We start from the raw sequence: 19677 nt of genomic DNA, 5'->3' as shown, positions 1-19677 counted from the left end.
GTTTGGATTAATTCAGTGTAGAGATTCGTTCCCAGTCAGCACCAGGTTCAGTTAACATACACGTTGTGCAAAGTGTACTTTTAAATTCACGAAATAATTAGTTGTGTAAACATATCTTCCTTTCACAGTAAAACAACAGTGATTTGGGTATCGGAAACGAACAAGAGAACAACATTTTATTTCACAGTATGCAGTGTATGATATATAACCATCATATTCAGCAAGCAGGTAAGGTGCATGCCAGTAACGACTCGGACTGTAAATGAAGAACTTGCAGTGCAGAAGTACACTTTACTCCAATACTAACAAACTAATATGAAGTAATACAAAACAAGGTAGAGTAAGATCTTGAAAACAACATCCCCTACGTGATTTACTGTACCTTTCAAAGGTAGGCTGAATTACTCTGAAGCAGGAAAATTTCACATCAGCTATCAGTAGGATAAATAGTTCAAAGCTTCACTAGTTAAAAATATTGCACCAAAAGTGTTGTATTTGAAAGCAATACAAGAGGAACTTTTTAATATAAAACCACTTAAAAAAAAAAAAAAAAAGACATTACAACAGCTACTTTGAACTAAAATAGCCGGTAAACTGCAGGAATTGATGAAATGTGAGTTCTCTGCCAGAGGCGATAGATACATGGATTACCTGGAATCTCTCCTACATAGCATCAAGGAGGTCAGGAGGGGAAAAGGCCTCCACTGTCCTGTAGTGTTGATGGAGCCAACTGTAAACTCAACAAAACCTATTAGACAACAATTGACAGTATTCCCTTTTATTTTAGAAATATAGGTCTACAAGAAGTCTTGAAATGCTTCACCACCAGCTAGTGCAAATAAAGAAAAGCCACAAGATAGACGGAGGTACGACTACCAAAGGTTATACAGACGTCTACAGCTCCGACCACAGGCCCCTCAGCCTGTGACTCTGGCGTAGACACACAAAAACTGCATGATGCTCCACACAACTCATGAGGTTCCCATTTAGAGAGTTGGAGACGAATGGTAAGGAAATCCTTGGAAAATGAAGGACAGAGAAGCAAAGGGACAAGAGACCTTCCGCTAACATCCATCAGAGATGTGGCAGCCCAGATCCAACATGGTATTTAGGGACTACGCTACGTGAACGCTACGCTCGTGACGCTCTGTGGACACTGCATCCCGTGTCAGACCGTTACCAAAAATATAAAACCACTGTGTGCAAGTGAGGGATACAAACAGTGAACTCCCAAGAATTGAATAAATTCGCCGGTGAAGAAAATTGCTTTCTCCACTCCAAAATCAATTCCTTCGCTACATGTGCAGTTCAAAGGGGAAAAATAAAATACACAAAAATGTGTAGAAGGTCATCAAAGATCAGCAGTCATTTTTTAGAAAGCAGAAGCATGTATTTAACTTCGACACTTACTTTTTATAAGTGACTTAAGTAAGCAAAACATTTCTCAAATGGCAAAAAAAAAAAAATCTTCTCAATAAGTAGATGTCTCTACTAATACATGCACATTAACTCACCACCTTCTCTTGATTTCCCGGGACATGGCAACAGACAGCTGTGGCCACTAAGTCTTCATTACTCTTATAAAATTTCTGGGTACATTAAAAGCACAATTGAAACCTATTAAAACTATTTGCTCAGGGAACACAAGGTTTTATCACCATCATTTGCTCACCTCAGCATTAACTTACAAAAAAAAGCCTCAATGACTTGCAGTTGGACATCTGGCCCTTAGTTCAGCTATTAACTATTTTAAAGAAAGACCTTGAGAGAGAATTAATAGGATGTAATCACCTAAAGTAGTCTCATATGCAGTTCATTTCTCCTTCACTTCTTCGTTGCAGTAAAAAAAAACCACAAAAAACCCCCTTTTGAAAGCAGCAACATAAAAAAAAGCACATAAAAGTTGACGCGGATTATATCACATCCCTTCATATTTACAGATTTTCTGTAGTAAAGAATCCACTATCATTAAAATTAAAAGTCTTGGCCTTTTTAATCCTAAAACAGCCTTCAAACATCATCCAAGTCTGGAAACATTTTCAAAACCCTCAGCAACTCGACAACAGCAGCATCGTATTCCAGACAATATTGCAAACACCTCCCACGCAAAGTGTCTATTAAAGAAACAGTCTTGAAAAATACAGTTCCCCGATCCTCCTCTTCCTCACGATACCGTCCTCACTGGCTCCTGCGGGCGCTACGTTAGTTTCTTTATTCTGCGGTTCTGCTTGTCAATATTCAGCGTCGCGCGGTCTACGGAGGTAGTGATGGAATCGAGAGCTTCGTCCTGTCTCTCCAGCTCAGCTTCTGTCTCCAAGGCGAGGCCCTTCAGTTTCTTTAGTATCTGTCAGAAGAAAAGACTGAGAGCTTTCAGCGTTCGACCAGCCGGTTCTTTGAGAAATGTAATAGACCCACGGCAATTACTTATTTCATTGCTTTAAATGTAAAAAAACCATTTGTTGGAGGCTGCCCTGAAGCATGCTGGTGAAAAGACATAGGTCTTGCTCTGAGAAGCTGAATTGAGATGAACTGAACAATGAACTAAAGACCAGAAAAATCAAATCTGAAATGTTAGGGTTGGGGGGGGGGGGGGGGGGGATAAATTAGAAATAAAAATCAGCGTAAGCATCAGCTTTTTGCTGGTTCTGTTATTATCTCCTTGGTATGTCTGCATCTTAGAGCAGAAACTTCTCCTGAGATGTTGCGCATGTTGAGAGCCGATGCAGACAGCGAGCACGGCTGGTGCAAAGCCAGAAGGGGATCACGCGGCTGAAGGCGTAGGGAGGTTAGGCAGGGACCAGGTCAAAGGACCGAAAACATTGTTTTACTACAATCCACTAAAGAAGTGTCTTTGGATGGAGCAGAAGGGAAAAAGTGAGACTTGGGCAACCAAACAAATAATTTTCAAGGGACTAGAGGGTGGTGTGGTATGAACGGACATCAAGGCGGCCAAGAGGCTCAGGCTGTACCCGAGATGAGAAACAACAGATGCACTGGCTACAGCTCTATTCCAGGCTGCAAGCATTATATTACATATCAACCAGTTTAAACGACGCTCAGCGAATTATTCTTCGTATATGGGACTGTAAGCAAACACCCTGAGCTACTCCAAGATTGTGAGGAGACCCTGTTATCCGAAGAAGCCTATAGATACTGGTCCAAAGAGGGCAGAAGCCTCTAAAGTGAAAAGAGAAAGCCAGGCTGATGCATTCTTAAGGCTTGGAGACATCCATAACAATACCGTACACTGACTTACGAGGCTTACTCAACTTTAATTTTCATCAGTTCACACAACCAAGTCCAAGAGCAGAGATCCAAACCACACAAGAAATATCTGTCTTAATTCCTTACTCTGTAACACCGGCTCCTTTTAGCAGCAGTCCAAGGCATGAGTTAATATCATTGCCTTTTCTTCCCTCTTGTGGCTACTCCCTTAATAAGCCTGGTTGCATGAGCTGGAAGCACCTGCCCGATAGGCAAGCCTCAGCTGCCTTCCCTCAGATGTACCGGAGGGAGATTTGGAAGCACCGTACCATACTGCCTGGAAATCCAGCTTTTCAGTCGCTTCAGATCATAAAGGGGTTGTCTCCGCTGGCCTGCACGATCTGCTTCCTCAGGCATCCACAGATGAGGATATGCTCACACTGCCTGCTTAATAAGAGCAGTTTCTCCAATCAATTGCAATAATAATCTCCAAGAAAGCAAAATTATCCCAGCACTATCCCACAACATCAACTGCTGTGGTACACGAGCATCCAGGTAACGCTACCGAAGATACCAGAGCTGCAGCCTGCCTAACAAAATAAATCCGTGGCTCTTGGCAAAACAGGGGAGAAGAACTGTACTCTATACATGTTTACTTTCATTCTTTTCATAACAACTGGCAAACTCTGTTTTCTTGTTTTCCTTGTAGAATATCTACAATCAGCCCCCAGAAAGCTGCCGTGAAACACGAGCAGCCGCTTTATCCACACGTGGGGCTGAATTCCACAGCAGTCCCATCGTTTGCAGCTATGCAAGTTACTGGTTTGAGAAAAGCAACGAGGAACATCATACCTAGCTGGAATGGCAGGGGAATTTTATGCAGACAAAATGCTTTGACTGAAGCTGGACGTCAGCCACAGTAGTGAGATTTATCTTGTAAAATATCTCTCAGCTCTTTCCATAAATCACAAGCAGCTAGAAATACGGCTGTGTGAATAACTGGTTTTGCAATTTGGCTGCCAAAGCAAAAATACAAAACAAACCATGGATCAAGCTTAATCTACCTCCTTCTGTTCTTACCAAAACTACAAGCTAAAACCCCCTCTGTTTCTATCCCAAATGAAACACTTCAGGTTCTTTCACTGTAACAGGAAAGCGAGGCTGAATTCCCCAAACTGGAGGTGGTAGACGTGTGTAGGATACGCACCAAAAAGAAAAGCAACGTGCTCAGATCTATCATGTGTATGATGCAGGACATGGGTCTGAAATAAGGTCTTGCCTCTCTCCTGAGGAAGTAACTTTACTGTTTGGAAACAGGACGTTCAGGGGTGGCTCTCCCTCAGTCCTTCGAGTTTCTTATGCATATATTTCATATATACAAATGTACATATAAATACATAAAATAAAGTAGCCAGCGCTACATGAAACGACTCCTACCATTCATAAAGCCACAATATAATTAAGATCGGAAAAGACCTCTGAAGGTCTTCTGGTCCACTCCACCCAACTAAGAGCGGGGCCAGCTTCAAGGATCAGCTGAGAAAGGATTACAGGGCTTCAGCCTCCACTCCAATAAACTTTTATTTCTTTATACTCATTTAAGACAGAAGAGACCCCACTCCTTCAGTATATCCTAAAGGATGACAGTGAAAGAGATTGTGCTTCATCATTTGCAGCTGATTTAAAGATGGTCCACGCTGCCATTTTTTCAGCAAGTTTACTAACAAGTTTTATGCAGGAGCATCCCAAAATTTGTTTTCTGCTGTTTCCCAAAACAGCAGAACAAAAGCATCAGCAGCTGCCGATGCTTTCCGGATCATGGCTTGATGCATGCTCCAGAATGGTCCCTCCGGCCATGCGCTACCTCCACCTTCTGCCGCAGCAAGGCACACAGCTTTGGTGGTTTATCACCAAGCACCCTTAGCAGCGCGGTTAGGTTCAGCTGGCCTGAGTCACATCCTCACCCAGCACATCTCAGTTCGTGAAATGCACTGAGGCGAGCACGTAAGGTAAATGTGGTGGCACGCAGCGCAAAGCCTCCAAGAGAGCTAGGCAGCAAAGCAGGGGCTGGCACGAGAAGATGCGGAAAGGAAGCAGGGACGCTCCTTCTTCCCCTCCTCTCCAAGAGGCACCAAATTTATTTATAAAACAAAACTGTGCCAAGAAAGGCCCAGGTTTGCCATAAAAAAGTTTATTTTTAGTTTCAAACCCGATTACTTTTGATAGGCTTTGCACTAATTAGAGCATAGTTAACATTTAAAATACAGAAAGAGACACAATTGTTGAGAACAGAAAAGCTTTTAAAATACGAAGGCAGTAAAATGGAAACTCACTACAGGGCTCTGCTCCTTTCACCTGCCAATTAGGCTCTGCCTTGAAACGCAGCGGGCAACGACGATGTGGTTACACACAAAAATAAAAGGCAAGCAGCTCACTTTCATCTGTTAATTCTCTTTGCCTAAGAGAGTCTGGTAATAAATCCCTTAACCCTTTGTCTGTCAGAATCTTCAACCATTCAAGCTGAGTGCTGCTACTCAACCCAATGGGACCTGAAATGGTTAAGATGCTTTTCCAGCACAGCCCACAGAGCTTGCTGGAAAGAGTTACTGGAATCTGAAGTCTGGCCAAAGCTGGTCACTATTTTTGCAAAGCAAAACGATGGCAAGATGTCCAGTTATCGCCGCTGCGGTTCAGTCAGCCGCTCAGAGCAGCAGTGCCTTCTGCGCCAGCATTTAATTTGGACGGTGAACCAAGACATGAAAACTCAGCGTGAAACTGTCACACAAAGCCAAATCACAGGTATGAGCCCAACAAAGACGCATTTTAAAGGCACATTTCCTCAGGCACTGGTCAATCTTACATTGAGACAGCCTCAGATTTATGCCACTGGATTATAATTTGGAAAGTCTGATTTATCCCTGTGGTTCTGCCACAGATTTTTCTGTGCAACTTCAGGCAAGTTACCTAATATTCCCACGCACGGAGTTCTCGCTGTAAAAAACAAGGAAGCAAATTTGTCACTGCTCTTCAAATCCACCCTGCATCAAGTGTTCGACTACAGACTTGGGCCTTGCTGGGAAGCGTCCATCCAAGCTGCGCACCCCAAGTTCTTGTACAGACTACAGAGACCTAAACAATGCAGCGCAGTTTAGGGCGTGATTCATCTGCTCTATTTTACATACCTGCTTAAGGAGGAGCTCAAGCGCTGCCCGCACCTCTCTGTTTTGGCTCAAGAGAGAGCCAAGCAACCTGCTCAATTGAATGACATTGAATAGAATGAATTGAATTGAATGAATTGAATTGAATGACAGCAGAGGGCTCCAAGCCTGTGAACCTGCTCAATACTTAGCCCTATTAATCATTTTGCCACACCACCTGAAGTCCTAAACTCAAGGTGTCAGGCACTGTACAAACAGAGATTGTAGCCTAAAGATCTTACAGTGGAGACCTCAGTTTGGTTTGGCTCCTAAGATGCCATCATAATAATGCTATTTAGCTAAAGCTTGTGAAATACAACCTACCATCTCAATACACCGAGTATCCAGCAGTAAAAGGAAGATACAGAAAGTGTCATTGTGCAGGAAGCATTGCCAGTTGTAGTTTGAACTCCCTGAAATCCTCCCCAGGATCCACTCCGTTACCCCTGGGCAACTGAGGTCTGAATGCTAAAGCAGAGCGCGTATAACCAGAAACAGCTCCTGAATGCAGCTTCCCCAGCCAAATTCACCTGTTATTAGGAAACAAAGAACTGTCATTTGCAGTACTCTGAATTAGGGTGCAAAGAGAGGTTTTGACAGCGATAACGTGTCATGATTTAATACGGTGCTTCACCTCTGTGTTGAACATATTGCAGGTGAGCTAGAAGCGGGGACGACACCTAAAATATTGCAATTCATAGTCCCATTATAAGCTCAAAGCCACAACAGGGATTAAGTTGAGTGATCTTGAACAGAAAATATTAAGAGGCCTGTCCACATTCTCTCCTGCTATACCTGGAAACAGGCAGGGCGACAGCGGAGAGCAGAAACATCTTAAAGCACTGCAACACGATTTAATAGAGGACGTTTGTCAATGCCTCATGAGACAAGTGCAACTGGCCATAACAAAAATCTATGGATTTACATTGATTTAACATGCTTCCTGTTTGGGATTGCCGCTATCAGCACTCGCCTGCGGCTATGCAAAGCACAGATGTTCCTCCTGCTTGAGCCAGAGTTGCATTCGGTGTACAAATACCCAAGCTCTGCACCAGCCACTAGCAAAAGTGCTCCTGCCTGCTCTAGAAAAAGCAGGCTGTCTCTTGTAGCACAAAACTTCCGAGCACAGAAAACACTGGAACACGCAAGTCTGACAGGACAGCAGGTCCCTTGTATCTGAAGCACACAAAAGCAGACAAATTTTAGAGCATCAGCTCTTCTGAGCCAGCGGCTATTCCGCCAGTATGGAAGGGTCACTGTTTACTGTCTTACTCTTAGTGGCTGATTTCTCCCATTGTTTCTTCTTGGACTGATACAGAAGTCTGATTTTATTTACCTTCTCAGGGATTACTAAGCACTCATGGTGCCACTAACGCACCACTGGCCTCATCCGGAAAAAAATACTCAAGCAGCTCCACAGGCTTAACTACCACCTTTTATTTTGGTATCATTAAATACTTAAGTTACACACAAGCAAATACAAGGCATGAATTGTGAGGACTTCAGTTCTCTCCCTGTACTGTGCCTTCCAAAAGATAAACTGAGGGCATGGTCTTTAAACACGTCTGTAAGACCAGTTGGCCGTTGATCGTTATAGGCCATGGAACAAGGCCGTCCTATGAGAAAATTTGGTATTTAGAACTTGGAATGAATGGTTCCTCAACAAAACACTTTTTCTCTGACCTAACGGTTGTGATTTCCTGAGATGAGGGCATGATAAAAGCGTAAATAAACACTGAAGAGACTCTGAAAGTAGCAAAGGACTGAAATGGAGCCATCTAGACCTGCGAAGACACCAAGGAAGCAAATGTCACGAAGATATGCACTGCGATGTATTTTTTTTCCCTGAGATGTTACAGAATTCACTTTTTTAATAGTATCTCTGTCTTCATGGCATACGCGATCTGCAGACAGTAAATACCAGGGCAACAGTTCTTTGGCAGGAACTGTTTCGGAAATTAGAAAGCACTGGTTTGGCAAAATAAATTCAAATGTAGTGAATTCCCCCCTCCTCGACCACAGCCCTTAAGCTAATATTATCATATCCCCTCCCACACCCGGTGCCATTATGTCAGCCACAGCGAGGCGGTAGGCAGAGGCTCAGCCAGAGACCACAGGAACTTCGTAGGCTTCTTTCTCCATCGCTATAGCAGAGCTAAGGAACACAGCTCACACTGCCACAAACTCTGTGGGGTTTTTTTTTTTTTAACGTAAACATCCCTTCGTGAAGTCCTGGTGAGGTCCTTTACTCAGGCACCCAATCACAACTGCAGATGCTCAGGGCTTCCAGCTCTAATGAAAGGAATTTAGTATCATTCAACAATTCCTGTTGCAAAATGTCAATTGTTATTACTGCAAGTACTTTGTTTTTGAGGAGAGAGAAAGAGTGACAACTATTTGTTCATCACAAACTCCTCTTACTTCTCCAACTTCAAAAGTTCTGCTGGACTTACCCACATCACAAGTAATGAGGGGGACAGAGCTGAGCTCTTCTGCGCTTTGTCATTTTGTTTTTTTTTTTTAAAAAACAAGTGATTGCATTACAGATAATCAAAGACTAAAAGACCATAATCCTCAAGAGAGGAAACCACTCAGAAAAACCGCTGTAGTTATCAACATAAGGACCTCAAAGACCTTTCATTCATTCATGGAAGTCTGATGCCACAAGCACCATTGGCTTCCATGCACGTTAACGCTTTGCACTCATAACTGGTTTTGCCCTTTACTCTCTAAATGCTTTGCAAACACGATTAACCATCATCCTGCTCATTCCCGAAGCGGGAGCCGAACTGAAGCGGTGCAAAGAAGCTCTCTGGGAGCAACCGCATCAGTGAAAGACAACTCCTCGCTGCAGGCTAAAACAACTATGCGCACTGCTCGTTGATGGGACACGTTTGGAGAAAAAAGGACAAAGCAGTAGGCTACACCTCAGCAAGGAGCACCCTACCACCCAGCTCATGACTGACTGCTGAAGGCCACTCAGCTGGAATGAGACAAAGCTCCTGGTTCCCTGCCCTGCTTTCTATTTACAGACTTAACCTGCTTCTCAACTATAAAATGACTGAATATGGCAAATATAGAATCATAGAATCGTTTAGGTTGGAAAAGACCTTTAAGATCATCCAGTCCAACCATTAAACCTTAGATAAAGCCTTGACATGCCTCAGATAAGCATTAAACGTCCTGCTCAGATGTAGTTTCAAGATCTTCACCTCGATGCTTCCAGGGGTTCGCTACCCGAAAGGCTTTGTATGGCATTTACCACAATGCTGCCCTTGAATCCCATCAGAATACATCCCCAACCTACGTACCTTTCAAATCCACTTTTACTGGTAGGAACTCACCCCTTCAATCACGTTTTCCTTCACTTCCACATCTTTACACTTCCCCTCTAAACCTCACCACATTCTCTCCTAACAGAACTGAAAGGTCCTGAGCTACTTCGCTCCGCTTTGCCCTTTAGAGCAATGAGAAAAAGCAGTGCTTGGACAACTCCTGGGAGCAGCTGGAGAGGCACCAGTCTATACAAGATGAGAGGTTTCATTCGCAATTCACAAGACTTGTTGGAAGACGCCGAACTCTCCCTCCTCTGCTTCTCCAGTCACAGCCAACTGCCTAGATAATATCAAGCATGAGCAAAGGTTGGTGTTCAACTGTCAAGAACTGGCCCTGGGGAAGCAATTCTTAGACAGCCTTTTTTGAAAGGTGTAGCAAAATGTGCCTTCAATAGTAGTCCACGACCAACAACCTTCATATCGTATTTAATTTTTTGGGGTCTGGCTACAAATCAGAATTATAGTGCTGAAAAGCTAACATTTAAGAAAGGAATAACTAGCCCTTCTGAATACGTAACAGCTGGACAAAGCGTATGCGCACATGAACAATAGATTGCTGCTATTTGTACAACTACGACTGAGAAATACTCTCCCTTAAAATTTTCCAAAAGGTCAACGCTGCTTCAGAAAATGCTTATTTTTTGATAAAATTATAGGTCATGAAGATAAGCTCTTTAAAAGATGAGAAGAAGGGAGAATGATTAAATGGTGAATAGTCCATTCTGGTTTTGAAAAAGCCCAAATAAGATATTTCAATCAAAAGATCTTGATTATATTTTGGTTACAGAAGCAAGTTTTGGTCTAAAACTGTGTATTTATGCAATGATTCCTAGTAAGGAAAACGAACAAGAGTTTTATAGGAATTATGGACTGTACCTTAAAATTATTAATGACTGGAATGATGCCTGACTCTCAGGGACCAGGTGCTCAGCAATTATTGGGAAAAAATTAGGCCAATCCAGGGCCTATCAGTTTGCCATTCAGATCTTCTCCCCACCCACACCACCCCACAAGCTCAGCCCGAATCATTAACTGGCTTAAAATTTCTTGGCTTGATGTGGTATAAATAAATACCAGAATTGTCTTTTGAGCTCTGGTTAATCTTGAAAGTGTTTTGTTTTGTTTTAAGTAACACTGGCCATTTAAGATTGTTTCTAGTTCATCATCCAGCACAGAGAATTTCAGAAATTTCTGAAATTAACCTTCTGCAAAGGTTAAACTCTCACTTACCCAACTGTCTTTTGGTTAATTTTAATAAACAGATTTTTTTTCCTGCAAGAAGTTTTCATTTTTAGCCACTCAAGTCACTACTAAGAGCTTGTGACTCTCAAATGCACTCAAGCTAACAGAAGTTGCCATATTCTAATTCTCAAGTGTAAAGTAAAAGAAGGGGGCTACAAAAGTGCAGGTTTGGCTAAGAGGCAGTAGAATTAGCAGAAAATTCACCCGATGCTATCACCAAGCTACAGATGGAATACTAAAGAGAATAAGATGCTAGAGGGAAAAACTTTAAAAAAAATGTATCAAGAATAAAGTTTAATCTTCAACCACATCTTCTGATGTGGCTGTGATCATCACCAGTAAACCTATTTTAATGGAAAAACCACTAAAACCATACGCCTTTGCTTTTCCAGTTCACTGTTTCACATCAACCACATACTACAAACAGGGATTCTTCACTAAAACTTCTGAACATCAACTATGAAAGAAATTCCTTAAAGAGCCATTTAGAGGAATGATATCAGACTGGATTACTTTAATAAAGGAGAAATAGACTGGAGATTTTGCTAGAAAAAAAAATATTTATTTAATTTGCTGGACTGCATACTTATTTCTTAACTACAAGTTCTCTCTGTGTGTTTAGAAAACACTCTGTTCAGCTTTGTGGATGTTTCTGAACTAGAACTGCTACTCCTTACTAAAAAGAATAAGACAGCCTAGGGAAAACACAAAAAAGCTGAAAATTATTTAATTGTTAAGCTGCTTAATCTTCAGAAAAAACAATCAGGTTGCAGTTAAGGATTTTCCTTGGGTTATAGTCTTATCACTTATTATATTTTGCTGATAATCCCTGTTCAAAATAGTTAAAACCAAATATAAAGTTATCAGTGTATTTTAATCACAGGCTTGATTAACTAATTTTTAAAATATGCCCATCTATATTTAGGGAGAGGAATATTTAAGGACAACGACGACTATGTTTCTGATGATGAAAATGCATGTTATTAAGGAAGAGGGAGTGAAACAACTCTTATCAAAGTTGTCTCAACTTATACCTGTTTCAGCTCTTTTGCTTCTTCCTGGGAGATTTTCTCTTGCTTCTGCAGCTGAGCCTGGTCGTTGTCCATCCCTTCTCTGCCTCCCACCGGAGAGCCGGGCTGCACCACTCCTCCCAGGAGTCCTGTGGCTGCAAAAGAAATTCCCGTGGTCAGACTGCCATCTCCCGTCCCGACGGGGAGGACTAGTGCTCCTATCGAACCGGCTGACCTTTGCTTTGCTCCGCAGCAGCCTGCGAGGGCACAAGCGCGCTCCGAGAAGCCTAACCCAACCTTGCCTGTTAAGCTCTATGTTCTTCTAGAAAGGATTCGAACTGTGTTTTGTACAACGCCCACCCTGGAGGCGACCGGGCTGCCAAGAGATGACTTATTATTAAAGGCAACGTTTGGAGACTGGGTTCGTTTTGGGCTGCGGGGATTCATCTGAACAGAGAGCGAAGCAGCAGCAACACACTCCCAATCGCATAAACGAGGATTCTCCACCTGCTGCTTCTTCTCTCTCTTTTTTTTTTTTTTTTTATGAAAAGTGATGGATCAGGGACAGAGCCCAAGAGTCAAGTCAGCAAACCTCTGAAAGAGAAGGGCAACACTGACGCTAACAGCCACCCCCAGCTAAGCAGCGCGGACGCAATCCCTCGTGTAACATGCCACCTGTCCTTTATTTAAAGCATCAGCTCTTATTGCAGTATCTGATACTACCCAGTAGGGTAGCAGGGACGTGCTGCAAGGAAAGGTTGTTATTTCTGATGCAGATGGGTGCTAAACACCCGAGCCACACATCTTGGCTCCTTTCGGCATTTCAAACACCTCCAAAGCTCTCCTACTTAAAGAGGTACCAAGAAGGAAGCTCACGCTGCCGCTGCCACTGGTGAGCACGTGGCCTGACCCGGCACGGGGCGACGACAGCGGCTCTTACGTACATCAGGACGGAAAGCACGTCAGATGCCAGAGCTCAGCGCCACGTCAAAGAGCTGGTGCCCCGCTGGCTGGCCAACCGACAGCGTACACCCGGCCGCTTTGGACAGCATTACTTCCCCATGAAAAGGGAGACAAAAGCTAAAAGTCCCAAACCTTAAATCCCTCTCAAGTAATTACTGAGAACTCATAATCCTTGGAATTACTTGGTTATCAACCTGAGAGTCCCTGGACTCAGGCACCGTCAAGATTTAGGACAAGCAAGTCATTTGCTGCACTAGAGTTACCCTGTGCAAACGCTCCTTGTATTCGGAGGGGTAAGAACCAGGCGCTGAAAAACGCTGCTTATGGTAAATTACTGCCATGGTCTCCCTCAGAGGACAAAGTGGGGAAGGAATGACAGACCTTCCTATGGCAGCAGGTAGCCGGACGAGATTCTTTGTGTTTCTTATCAGCTGGGTGTCACCATATGCTAATTATGTCGTTAAGAACAAGAAATCTATCCATTTCACTCCATTAATCTGGCTGAGGACAAGAACAGGAGGGAGACATGACAAAGGCGGACAAAAAGAATGGGATGAGGAAGGAGATCTGGTATTTCCCAGCAATTTTCTAGTTTAAAAAAAAAGGGAGAGAACTGAATAGAAAGGCAGAAAGATTTAAAATGCAATTTTGTTTTCGTCGTGTTACACCCAGTTGGACTGCGAGACGCGCTGCCGCCATGTGAGGACGAGAAGCGACCAAACCTCTGAACAAAGTGCTGGAAACTCGTAATAATGAGAACATTTGGTCACAGGGGTAAGCAGGAAAAATTCACCAGCCTTAAAAGGGATGAAAAACTGTGTGTGCCAGTCTTCAGCTATAGGACCGAGACGGCACTGCCCTAGATTGTTTCACTGCAGACGCACCGTAGGATTTCTTGCACTTTTTAATCCTGGGTAGCTGTTATCAGCCGTTATTGAGTTATTGGCTAGGAAAGTACTGGCTTGATCCAGCACAGAAGAACCTCTGTTACAAAACAAACCTCACTGCTCTTCCTGAGCATTTAAACACCCATGCGGCTTGGTCCAAAAAAATAGTCAGAAAAGACATGCAAAGCAGCTAAAAATACTTTCAGATAATCTGGTGCGTCTAAAACTCTTCACAGATTTCTCTCCTAGGTGGAATCAAGCCAAAACCCTTAGGAAAGACGAGGGGTTTTTTGTATTTACTTATATAAATGTCCAATATGCACAACTTTAAGGCAGGGCTACCATAAACAGACAGGATCCAGATGAGACTATGACAGTTGTGGAAACGTTCACGTCTCGGAGGGCAAAGAACGCTACGAGCCAGTTCAACGAGGCAGATGCACCTCCGCTGCAAGGATGTGTCTCCTATAAGTCTCTGAATCAACATTTGCTATCTGACAAATACACACATATATTTTATGTGTACACAAAGGCAGGCATGCATAACACAGACTTTTTTCCCCCTGCTTTTGGGGGGGGGGGGGGGGGGGGGGGAATTAAAAATAAGTATTTCCACCATGTGAGCAGCCATGGAAAAAAAACAGAGGTTAAAACGCAGTCCGTGACTGCCATCTTGTGACACAGTACAGATGGTGACGGATTCCGGGGAAGGAACAAACAAGGGTTTTGGTGGAGCTGGAGAAGTCAGGATTTCCATAACCTCCCGTTTTCTTTACTGACATTTCCAAATTAAACAGTCAAAATGCAGGTGGGGGAAGAGAGCAATATCCTTGACTCACTGACTCAGATGCAAACAGCAGAGCAGTGGGAAATTAAGCACAGTAGGGCTGTATAACCAATTATTTTATGTAACCAGCCTTAAGACCGTCAGGAACTGAACACCAATTTGCTGGAATAACTCAGTGCTTAAGAAACCAGCAGGTTGTTTTTCCTCTAAGTTGTTGTGCTGACATTTTAGTGCCAGATGCCCAAGACTTACTTCCTTAAAAATTAACAAGCTTTTCCAAGCTATGGCCCTTGATGACTCATCAACAAGAGAACGTTATCTTCCCTGCTGAAGTCCAGTTCTAGCTTGGTGCACAGAAATAGGTTCATCTATTGTTTTACTGTATCATTTTTCTACTCGTTTTTAATATACCGGCAACAAAACCACCCACCGATTTGCTTTTTGTCACTAACAATTAGGAAAAAAAAAAAAAGAGGATTCAGTCCTGTTTATAGAAATAAATTCCTAACAGACAAAAATTCACCAGCTCTCCAAATGAATCCAGGGTTGGATTACAAAAACGAAAAACACAACCCTCCCCGGAATTTAGAAGTAGTAATAGTAGTAAGGAATGTCATTCTTACTGTTGTGAAAGGGTTTCAGTCTCCACTGTGTTTTCTTCAAATGATTAAACTGTGCGTTCACCTAATCTGAGACCTAAAATCTCCTAAATCCAAACACCTGAACGTCTCAAATACCATAATTCTATTTTTTAAGATACGAAAATGAACGTGATGTTTATCCCATATGCTATTTAAAAACTTGCTGGACTGGAGATTTGTTTTAAACTGTCTACAATTAACTGAACGGCAGGTTTACTAGAAATATGCTTCCAGCTATGAACCGCCAAAGGAGCAATGGCAATGACAGAGGACTCTGAAGCATGCAGTCAGGAGAGAAGAACGGATTTCTAATGACCCTTCCCCACAGAGTGGCAGAATAGCGAATTGGTGACCACCGGAAAAAGAATGACATTGTAGTTAAAACACAGGCCAGCAGCCGAAACTCAAATTAAGCTAATCCTGTCACGAAGTGGTGCAGAGTTAGTGACAACACCAGCTGAGAGCACAATGTTAAAGAGGGCTGGGCATGTTCCAGCTGTCGGGCTCCTGAGGGACACTCAGCTTCAGCATCTACAGTCACAGGTTTTGCTAACGTAGCTGGGAGAAAGTAAATCCAACCAGACTAAAAACAGGGCCACACACTAGTGTCATCTCTACCCTCTTGGCAAGAGGGTCTGAAGTCACCTAGCAGTTATTTTTTGGATTTTACCATCAGCATGGTCTCACCGTTGGGGCAGGGAGGAGAGGATTTGCTTTGTAATTATTATACACTATACTCAGTTTGAAAATGACTTGGAAACTTTTGGTGCTAGGGTTACTGCTTACAGATGGATTGCTTTGTCTGTCACATACCTGCTTGCCAAATGGAGGTCCCCAAATCTACCTGAGGAGACTTCCTGGCACCAACAAATCCTAGGGCATCTTCTAAAAACTGTATCTTCTTGCTAAACTGCATCTCCAAGATGGGGATTGCTTCCGGCATCTTTGCTGACAAGAGCCGGTAAGAGGTGTCAGGCTTCCCAATAAATCTCTGACGGACACTGATTTCATATGGCGTATGAACTCTGATATCATCTACATCCTTTGATTCAAACCGGTGAATGACCTGAGAATTGCAGTCACTGATTTCCAGGCCAGAAGCGAAGAGCGTGAGTTTTCCTGGCTTGACATTTGAGTCTGTTCTGTGGGTGATAATAACTGGAATTCTAATTATGATTCCTTCCTGGTTCTTCGAATCGGAAACTGTGGCAGTTTCCTTTGGCTTGGTTTCCAATGGCGCTTTCCAGAGCTTGCTGCTAAACGGCCACCAAGAAGGAGATTCGAGCTCAGTCAACAACCTAGAGGAGAAAAGAGAGTGTTAGAAGAGTGAAAACCAGCAGGAAGGTCGTGCTACCCCACCAGTTCAAAGCAAATTACCACAGATACAAAGATTTCTTAATACTGAATCCAGCCCTCTTACTTCACTCCTCAAACCTATTCACAGCTTACCAGGATCCACCCATTTTTAAAAAAAAACAAAAACAAAACCAGCTTTTCTTCATTTGCTAACACGTTACAAAGCGGGTCCCAGAATCTCACTGTTCTGATGTGAGAAATCCAACTTCCAGCTGGATTTATTCAGGCCAATTTACACCCATCTGTTCTTCAGCTAACACTGACTTTGACCTCCACGCTTCCACACTTGGCCATCACCACCACCGCCTTTTTCTACTCCTTTACACCTCAGCCCTACAGTCTGATGCCACCTTCTGCTTTGCCCCCACTCCTAAATTCCCATTGCCAGTTTAAAGGCTAAGAGTGCAAGGTTGAGGCTGAAAAGCCCAGCAGAGAGTGCCCAGAGTCTGCTTCACCATCAATGTTGGTGAGCTCCTGAAGGAGACAGGCGTCCTTGCTGGCAAATTGGTGCCTTAGCTTAAAGATAACCGGACTCACTTTACGGAGGAATTAAGCAACTGCTCCCAAGGGAGACCACTGTATAGCCAGAACTAACACAGGGAGTCAAATGGCTTATTTCTAAAGAAGAAGATGCACCTAAGCAGGCACCTAAGTTTATCAGCTGCAGGCAAGAAAGATGTAACATGCTGTTAGGAATAATCAATGATACACAGGACACAATCCTTCTGTTGCAGTTTCTATCAGTATAACCCATTCCCCTCTTCTGGGGTCTTCTCCCAAGAAAGGATCACAATCACAGATCTCTTTGGACCTAAGCCTCACCAGTACTCTTTCACAGAATCATAGAATTGTTTAGGTTGGAAAAGACCTTTAAGATCATCCAGTCCAACCATTAACCTAACACTACCAAGTCCACACTAAACCAATCAAGGGTAGACTAGACTAAACTATGGCCCAAAGTGCCACCTCTGCCCATTTTTTGAACGCTTCCAGGGATGGGGACTCCACCACCTCTCTGGGCAGCCTGTTCCGATGCTTGACCACCCTTTTTGTGAAGAAATTTTTCCTAATATCCAATCTAAACCTCCCCTGGCACAGCTTGAGCCCACCAAAAAAAACAGGAATGAGAGGAAAGGCAGCGGTTTTGGTTTGATTTTCCATGTGCTGTGTATCTGTTAGCATCCCTCTCCAGGTCTAGACAGGAGTTAGAGGCAGAGCCGCAGTCAACGCCTACGATGCTCCGTTTCTCCCACTCTCCTCTCATCCCCTGCCCATCACCCAAACTCATCCTGTGAGCAGATGATCCTGTATTTCAGGATGACTCGGCTTCAGTGGCTGGAATTAAATTTTGGGGCCAACAACATCTCCCCACTCAATCAACAGTAACTTCATATCCCCTACCTCCCTCCCACTGTGCCACCAGCCATCTCCTCGGCCACCCACCAGCAGCCTCCAGCACCCATCTCGCATCTGAGCCGAAATGGCTCAGCTCCAGTTGCAGGCAGGCATAGGAAGAGGCAAGTTAACCCTCTGGGATGCACCCACCCCTCAAATAATCCTACCCAGTCCCCACTGGAAAACAGCAGTGAGCTGGCTGGAAGCATCCTACAAACCAAACTAGACCACAGCAACTAGCCTGATGAGGGTTTTTTCAATGGAGATTTCTTACCCCACCTGTCAGTCACTGAGCAGAACAGGAAAGCCATCTCTGGAGGCACAAATGGATTCTCAATTAACTTAAGGGGAGGGAAGAGGTTATGTTTAAACCAACCCAAAAAACAGCAACAAAAAAAATGGCTCTAAGGAAGTTCAACCCAGATCAGAATTGTGTGTGCTCCCCCGCCCCCATAAATACCTTAAAGACTATCCAGTGATCAGGCATGTGCCACTGGCATGGTACCTGTAGTAGATGCTTCTAATGAAGCCAGACCACATGTAGTAGAATCTTTAATGAAACTGCCATCTTACTGACGCTACAAGACTATTTACTGATTTAAATCCTGGAGATGCAAGCCTTATCGGACCAAAATACAAAGAACCACTGCTTCACTGCTATTTTGGAGAGCCAGCTTGATTTGATTTGCTTTTAAGTTTACTCTCGAAAGGTACTGCCTGATAAAATATGCATCACAGCAGTGCTGCTCTCAAGATACTTTTTGTAATGATTTGTTTTCCATGAGAGAATCAGAGTGTGTCTACAGAAGACTCTGCAATTTTAAAATCCTGTTTAATCTGGCTGCAGACAAAGTTTAATCTGAAAGAGGATGTTCTAGCTGAACACGCTTTGTTTACTAGCTATCAAAGTTCTGCACCGGCTTCAAAACAAACCTAAAGAAATTAATCTGCTAGGAAAAGCAGAAAAAGTCATATTGGGAGTCAACCACTGAATTCATGGATAGTGGAGGCAGAAGGAATTGTTCCAAGAATCTACTCCCAACTAAAGCATGAACATCAGATATTTATGTAGATAGCACGCAACATGAGTAATGGGTCTGGAGCTCCCCGCTGCCCTCCGAAAACGCTGCGACACTCCTTAAAAAAAAAGGGGGGGGGACGGGGGGACACAGACCAAAGTAGATGTAACAGACAGTTCTACAATAACAGAATTTGAAACGGCCCAGTATCATAGATTTAGGGCTGAATTCTGAAACTATGAAGTTCAACCTAAGTTCAACGCAGAGAATGACTGAAAAAGCCCTAGGCTCTCTTAGCACACACCATCTTCCAAATTAAAAGCCGTGCTCTAAACTACCTGCTGTAACTAAACAGAAACAAATGACCTGATCTCATTTCTACAGAATGCAAAACACGTTTTCTGCCCTCTTGGTGTATGAAAGAGTTACAAGGTACTTCAGGGCAATGACAGCTTATGCCTGTGTCTTAACCTACGAAAAGTCATTAAATTCCTACCGCAATACGGGCTCGCTGCATCCCATTCACCGTGAGAAAAGCATGTGCGTTCACTTACTGAAAAGCAGCTGCAACGTGACAAGCCTAAACCTCCCTTTACATTGTGGTAACTTATTCAGGATAGCCTTGAGCCTTAATTTTTATC

At 43.3% G+C, this 19677-nt stretch overlaps 1 protein-coding gene across 1 annotated transcript in view; it reads right to left on the bottom strand.

Annotated features, from left to right (window-relative positions):
* Positions 1-1917: 1917 nt before the first annotated feature.
* Positions 1918-19677, bottom strand: part of SNAP47 (synaptosome associated protein 47) — a 30330-nt gene continuing 12570 nt past the window's right edge. The window contains exons 3-5 of the mRNA XM_075705289.1: positions 16080-16564; positions 12013-12143; positions 1918-2344 (exon numbers count right to left, since the gene is read on the bottom strand). Coding sequence (XP_075561404.1) covers positions 2198-2344; positions 12013-12143; positions 16080-16564 — 763 coding nt within the window. The 3' untranslated portion in view covers positions 1918-2197. The remainder of the gene's footprint in view (positions 2345-12012; positions 12144-16079; positions 16565-19677) is intronic.

Source organism: Pelecanus crispus, chromosome 2, assembly GCF_030463565.1.
Source record: "Pelecanus crispus isolate bPelCri1 chromosome 2, bPelCri1.pri, whole genome shotgun sequence".
Classification (NCBI taxonomy): Eukaryota; Metazoa; Chordata; class Aves; order Pelecaniformes; family Pelecanidae; genus Pelecanus; species Pelecanus crispus.
This window is presented reverse-complemented; position numbering and strand designations above follow the sequence as displayed.